The sequence below is a fragment of the Pecten maximus genome, chromosome 14, assembly GCF_902652985.1.
Source record: "Pecten maximus chromosome 14, xPecMax1.1, whole genome shotgun sequence".
In the NCBI taxonomy this organism is placed as follows: Eukaryota; Metazoa; Mollusca; class Bivalvia; order Pectinida; family Pectinidae; genus Pecten; species Pecten maximus.
Genome location: NC_047028.1, coordinates 27,699,439 through 27,707,030, shown reverse-complemented (window position 1 = coordinate 27,707,030; position 7,592 = coordinate 27,699,439). Strand labels below are relative to the sequence as shown.

The 7,592-nt window shown below is 42.1% G+C and overlaps 1 protein-coding gene across 1 annotated transcript; it reads right to left on the bottom strand.

Annotated features, from left to right (window-relative positions):
• Positions 1-5,969: 5,969 nt before the first annotated feature.
• LOC117341840 lies at positions 5,970-7,139 on the bottom strand. Its single transcript, XM_033903701.1, has one exon. The coding sequence runs from the start codon at positions 7,137-7,139 to the stop codon at positions 5,970-5,972; it is 1,170 nt and encodes a 389-aa protein (XP_033759592.1).
• Between the last annotated feature and the right edge of the window lie 453 nt (positions 7,140-7,592).

Here is a 7,592-nt window from a genome sequence, read left to right as displayed (position 1 = left end):
ATGGTGACACTTGATCAAATAAGGCTTTGAAGATAAACGTTCTCTGAACGTTGAAGTATTCAAACCAATTAACTCAATAGAGGCCTCCTTTGGTGCACACAATACAGTTTATCAAAATAATGGTTGGCATTTGTCAGGTTGATAAAATTTACGACCAGCTTTGTGGTTGACCACGATCAGGTTAGTTAATTAAAAGGACTGTAATGAATAGACATTAAATAGACTAGTTGTTCAGTTGCGACTACACTTAGCGAATCTACTTTCTACCTAAGTAGACATGCAAAAAGAATTTTCTTTACCTTGCATGCACCACCCATATCCCGTTCCCGCTGTCAGTATAATGCGACAGGGTGAGATATCCTGCTTGGTGTCTTCGATAGTATGCCTCATTGAGCTAGCATTATAGGTCGACATCAGCTTCGAGTTATCATCAGGCGACAAACATGAACTCACCACAGCCTGCTAAAACACAAATATACACATATTAACCTCATACATGGATCTAACATTCATTGGATTCCGTCCTTAAATGATCTCAGATTAGTGGATTGAATAGTCATATTTGTTGTGAAGAAATAGGGGAGGTGGGACATAAAATTTAACTATTCATTCCTAAATTTAGTTTTGTTAGGGTAAAATAGGATGATCTAGATATTTGCCCATTAACCAATGTTAGAAGGATCAGTTGTTAGAGCTTGTGCTGGGTTTTTTTTTTGGGGGGGGGGGGGGGGGGGTATCTTTTATTTGGTTTATGGAGGTGTATTCTGCAACAACTAAATACTAGTAGAAACATTTCTAGTGATGTAATCCATATAGACAGAAAATGAAGAGACAACAGAAGCGATCCCTAGGGTACTCTTGTATTTATTACAACCTTGAATTGCGAATGATAGTCTTCAGTATTAACTCGTTGTTATCTATCCAAGAGATAATGGCCAATCCTCAAGCACAGATTTCCAATTATTCCCTACATTTTGAGCTGGTGTAAGAGACCTTGATGGCAAACCCTGTTGAATGCTTTGCTTATATAAAACGTAAACAATTTTTTCCCTCTGCTATTCTGAAAAAAGATTCTACATCTATAACATTGATAAACTGGTAGGTATGCATATATACCCCTCAAGTGGAATCATGCGAGTGTGTCCCTTTTAAAAACACGTGTGTGCAGCATTTTTTCATGATACAGAATAGGCTTCCAATGATAATTATATAAAACGTGTGGTAAATTAAAACCTAAACAATTCAATCTTCTCTCCAACAGTTGTAGTTAACGTTTGCTCTATTTATAATATTTATATTGATCAGAATCCTAACCTTTCATAGATAGCCTGGAAACGCCATCTTATTATTTGCTAATATTTGGTATACATGTCTAGAAAACATATATTTCTTTTTTATAGATACCTGTTTTTCTTTCATTGGAGCCGGCAAAGTATTTTTCAGCTTTTTAATAATTATCAACTTCAGATACATGCAAATATCAATCTTGAAGTTGAAATTGTTTGCATTTTTCACGACTCACATCACGAACTGTTTAATCTTCATATACCTTTTCGAAATACGGAAATCAAAATAGAAGTTCGCTACGCGCAAAGCTGAAGCAGATTATCTGAAATCTGTGATAATACTTTATCGATCCACGCTTGATTAACTCTCAGAGAAAGAGATGTCCTCGGTAAAATGAGACATGCATTCGTCTGCTGTCCCTGACAATTAGTCTGGAATAGGTGACCTCAGATTGATTAAATAAACTACCACACGATGAAGAGAGACTGTATGGGGTAACGCTATGCAAACCTCACAACGGATTATGCAGTTAATCCTATAAATAACTTCATTCAGTTGTGCTGTTACGATATATAAACATAGATGGATCGATATTAAAGTTCAACATTAAAATGTGTATCTGTCATCGCACATCAGCAGAAAAAATGTCTATGGTACATGGATACTGCATATTGGTAGAAAAATTCATCTGAAAACTTAATCGTCTAATAATCTATGTAACCCTTCTAGCTCGGCGATACAACTCGACACGAGTTTATGGTTTCAATGTGTTTATTATCTATATATACATGAACCTGCAATAAAAGATACGAAACTATCACTTAATATATATGTACAGGTGTAGTTTCGGTTTCTATTTATAGCATGGTATATTTAAAAATGCATTTAGACGGAGCTACTGTTATACAGTTATATGATTAGTATACAGGTACTTACCAGCGACCGGAGAGGAAGGCAATACTGTGACAATATAGAATATATCTATGCAGGAGCTCCGTCCTGCTTCGCAGCTAAGTGCTAAGTCATAAGTGAATGGGACATACAGGGTAGACAGGGTGGTGATGTGTGCAGGTGGAACACGTGCAACTCGCTCACGACACGATATACCCGTGGTGACACGGATACATCCAAAACAGCACAAACAAGTGTGACTTAGTGCAATGAGTACACCCTGTTACATATCCCCCCCCCCCCCCACCCCACCCCCCCCCCCCCCCCCCACCCCCCCCCCACCCCCACCCCCACCCTTTCCTTGAATGACACCCGACATTCCCAGGATGTACCCAGTGTTGTCATACTATACTGGTTATCTACATCAAGGGTTAAAGCCACACTGACTATAGGAATGCATATTCCAAGTTAATGAGATATACCTATAGATAGTGTGTCACAACATTGTACTAGTAACAATGAAGTTTAGGCGCACAGACTCAGTACCCAAGGCTATAAGGCACTTATATCAACCATATGATAACTTGTACTCTTTTACAAAAGACAAGGAGATTTACTACATATTTGGGCGAGATGGTTTAAGTTCACCCGGAAAGGTTATCACAAATTCACAAGGCCAATCTCATTGAGTCTAAATGTACCTGTAGAAAGTTGTTCTGGTAAGAACAATATATGTAACATCTATAAAACAACTTAGTGATAAAATACAAACTAGATTTACCTACAACACCTGATATTGAGTGGTTGGGGGGCCCCCTACCTACTCACAGGCGAATAGGAGACATATTTTATAAAACAAGTTAAGGATAAAACCAAGATAAAATTATCACAATTTAGTATTCTACACGAATATTTCATGATCACCTGATCTCATCAGCTCAGCCTGTTGAGAGAGTACCCAATGACCGTACCTATCCGGTGGTTTACGTGTTCTAGTGGACTGTCGAACCACTGGTGGGCTCTGTGTTGGTGCTATGAGGGAACTTCCCTCAAGATCACCGATATCTGAGACTGTTGGATCACTGGTAATATCACCCAGTTCTACACTGGTGTCTCCAAGTTCCACTACACTGACACCCTCATCGTGATCAGTGACCTCAATGGATATAGGTTTCGGGGCAGTACCGGTCAGGGTATGGGGTTTTCTCTCTGGACGTTTCCTGGAACTTTGTCGCTGTACAGGTTCCTCATCGGATTCTGATACTTCAGAACTCTCCGATCCAGAGCCAGAGGACATGTCGATTGGGTTAGGGGGAGTTGGCTTGGATGACCTTGCTTTGCAGCGGCTCTCCTCGATGGGGACATCTATGGGCATAGCATTGAAGTACATCAACATATTCCGGTGTAGGGTCCGTTTACGTCCCTTTCCGGTCTCAAGTTGTACCTCGTATACAGGAATATCACTACTAGGCCTATTGATAACCTTGTAGGGTTCCTGTTCCCATCTATCTGCCAATTTGTTCTTTCCCTTTAGACCGACCTTCCTTACAAGGACACGATCTCCTATTTCGAGTTTTGACTCCCGAATCGACCTGTCATAACGACTTTTATTGCGTGCAGACACCATGGCGGCCTCAGTACCAGCAACCTTGTAGGCGTATTTCATCCTATCTCTAAGCTTACTGACGTACAAGGCATGGTCTGTCGCCCCTTGTTCACAAGGGTCTGTTCCAAGGAAAACATCCACAGACAGGCGAGGATGCCAACCGAACATTAAAAAATGTGGTGAGAAACCGGTGGCATCGCTCCGTGAAGCATTATAGGCTTGGACTAATGGCGCTACATAAGACTTCCAGTCCACTTTCTGGTGCTCCTCAAGGGTAGCCAGCATACCAAGAAGTGTACGGTTAAACCGTTCGGCTGACCCATTTCCCATGGGATGGTAGGGGGTAGTTCTGGTTTTCTGAACTCCTGCGATCTTACAGAGTTCTCTTATAACTTTGCTCTCAAAGTTGCGACCCTGATCACTATGGAGACGTTCAGGAAAACTGTAAAAGGCTATGAAATGTTCATAAAGTGCCTTCGCAGTTGTGTGTGCTGTCTGGTTCCGACAGGGCACAGCCTGAGCGTACCTGGTAAAATGATCAGTTATCACCAGAATATTTTCGATACCACCCTTCGAGGGCTCCAATGTGAGAAAGTCCATGCAGACTAACTCCATCGGTCTCGTGGTATGGATTGGTACCAGCTCAGCCCGCGGGCCTACTGGAGTTTTGCGTCTTATGCACCGTCCACAGTTCTCAACTCTGTCATCTACATCTTTTTCTAGACCTGGCCAGTAAAACCTCTGTCTAGCTAACCAAAGAGTTTTCTCCCTTCCCTGATGACATACATCATCATGGACCCCTTTCAGCGCTAGGGAGTGGTATTGTCTTGGCAGCACTAGCTGTTTTACCTCCTGACCGTCTAGAGAGGTGGTTCTGTATAGCACGCCCTCGTGAAGATGAAACCTTTTCCAAGTTCTCATAATTTTCTGAACATATTGGGACTCATCCTTGCGGTTATTCCCCCTGGGATGAAAACCGGCTCTCTTAAGGTCTATAACCCTGGCAATATCCTTATCCTCCTGCTGCTGTTTCCCCCAATCAATTGTGCTAAGACCATCTTTACATGTAATACTCTCACTGGCCAGGTGAGAGGACAGCTTAGTATGGTCAGCAACACTGTCAATCAGTGGAGCTAGAACAGTTGAGGACTGGCATACAGCCTTAACAACATCAGAGTTACAGAATGATATACGAGAGAGGCCGTCTGCATCAGCATTGTTTCTCCCAGCTCGGTATGTCAAAGTAAAGTTGTAGTTAGCCAAAGCGGCTACCCACCTATGGCTAGTGGCATCCAGTTTAGCTTTACCCAGCACATAAGTCAGAGGGTTATTATCTGTTACAACTTCAAATGTATTTCCATAGAGGTAATCATGAAATTTATCAGTAACAGCCCACTTTAGTGCCAGGAACTCAAGCTTATGAGCTGGATAATTGCGCTCACTTGGTCTTAGTCCTCTACTTGCGTACGCAATGACCCTCTCCTTACCTTCATGCTTCTGATACAATACACCGCCTAAGCCGGTACCACTAGCATCAGTATGCAAAATAAAAGGTTTGGTAAAGTCAGCATAAGCAAGTACAGGAGGACTGATAAGCTTCTCCTTTACAGTATCAAACGCCACCTGCTGAGTATCACCCCAGGTCCACTCAGCTTTCTGTGTACGCTTTGATTTCTTAGACTTTGAAGCCTTGTTTGACTTGACAACCTTTTTTGACTTGTTAGCCTTCTTGGTTAAGTCATGACCCTGTAAAAGCTTATTCAGGGGTTGTACTATCTTGGCATAGTCTTTCACAAACCGTCGATAGTACCCGCTAAACCCCAAGAACTGGCGCGGCTCCTTCAGGTTTGTAGGTGCTGGCCAAGTCTTGACCGCAGATACCTTCTCTGGATCTGTAGCTATGCCATTTTCAGATACGACATGACCGAGATATGTCACTTCAGTTTTGAAGAACTCGCATTTTGATGGTTTGAGTTTCAAGCCGTGCTTGACGAGTCTGGCGAATACTGACTCTAGTCTGTCCAGATGTTCGTCAAAGGTACGGGAAAATATTAGGATGTCATCTAAGAAGATGAGGCATTCCTTCAGATGCATATCACCCATGCACTTTTCCATCAAACGTTGGAAAGTAGCTGGAGCACAGGTGAGACCAAACCCCATTCTATTGGTTTCCCAGAATCCCAGGTTACCAACTGAGAATGCAGTTTTTTTCGATATCCGATTCCTCGACCTCCACCTGCCAATAACCTGAACACAGGTCCAGCTTAGAAAAATAACGGGAACCATTTATGGTATCCACGGTATCATCAAAGCGAGGGAGCATATAAGCATCCTTTCTGGTACGTGAATTTAGCATCCGGTAGTCGATGCAGAATCTAAGACTTCCATCCTTCTTTCGTACTAGTACGACATTAGAGGAAAATGGACTATTAGACTCTCTAATCACACCAGCCTCCTGCATCTCCTTTATATGTTGACGAACCTCCTCATACATGCCAGGTGGTATCTTACGATATGGCTGTTTGAAGGGCCGTTCGTCCAACAGTTCGATCTTATGTTTAATAAGATTAGTTTTACCTAAATCGAACTGACTTTTGGAGAATGCATGTTCCCAATTACCTAAGACCTGGCGAACCCTTAATAACTGTTCCTCGGTGAGATTAGTTTTATCAATATGCACACCAAGTTCTTCAGGTAGAGATAACTTTTCCTCCTGTGATGTTGGAAGATCGGAAGCCAAATTGTCTACTACCTGTACCTTGTTAACAGTACATAATATTGACCTTGGGTTTAAAACCACAGGCTTTGCTGAGATATTACAAAGCTTCACTGGTATTTTGTGAGTAGCTGTATTTTGCTTAATTTTCAGCACCCGAGGGCAAACAGTATACCGCGACGAAGAGTTCTCCTGGTTCTCTGTGACTAGGTCAGTTATTTCCGGGTCTACACCCCGGGCTATTCCATTTATGACAGCAGTTGTATAGGGAGCAATAGTGACAGGTTTCTTACTCAACATTCTCACTGCGAATGGACAGGAGATACTACCCACTGCAGCCTGCCACTCTTCAGGTACTACTGAATCCTCCAATGTTGCCCTCTTAACTAGGCGAATGACATTGGTGCCCAGGATAACAGAACAAGTACTGTTATATTCTGTGTTGGGTACAACCAGCATCAGTACCTGGAAAGCTTGTTCTGCCATAGCCGGAATCTCAACCTCACACTCTATATAGCCTAAATAATTCAAGGTTGAACCATTAGCTACTGTAACATCCAATCCTAGAGTGTCTAAGCTCTGGAGTAGAGGTTTACATTGAAGACCTGTATAAAACTTTTCTGATAGAGTAGAAACCATCGAACCACTATCTATTAGTGCTTTGACCTTTTGACCTTCGACAAAAACAGGACTTTCATTCGACACACCCAATAATCTATCTAAAATATCTTGACCTTGGCCTTTTGACTTATGTTCAGTCCCAGATTGGCCGTTAGCAGAGACTGTAACTAGTTTGGGTGATCTTCATTTTTGGCTTTCCCTTTATTGTTCCACTTACCACGGCCTCTAGACTTGTTGTAACCTCCACGGCCACGACCTTTGTTCTGACCTGACCTTTGACCTGCATCTGCTTTATCACTTGTGGACTGTGAACCAAGTTTGTTCAAAATTTTGTCCAACTTACTTTCAAGTTGAGAGTTCTTCTGCTCTAGACTTTCTAGCTTTTTAACAAACTTATCTTCCATCTCAGTAACAGAAGCAATTTGTGGGTCAGATTCAACACTAATGGCATGCTGGTGTCCCTTTTTTGGC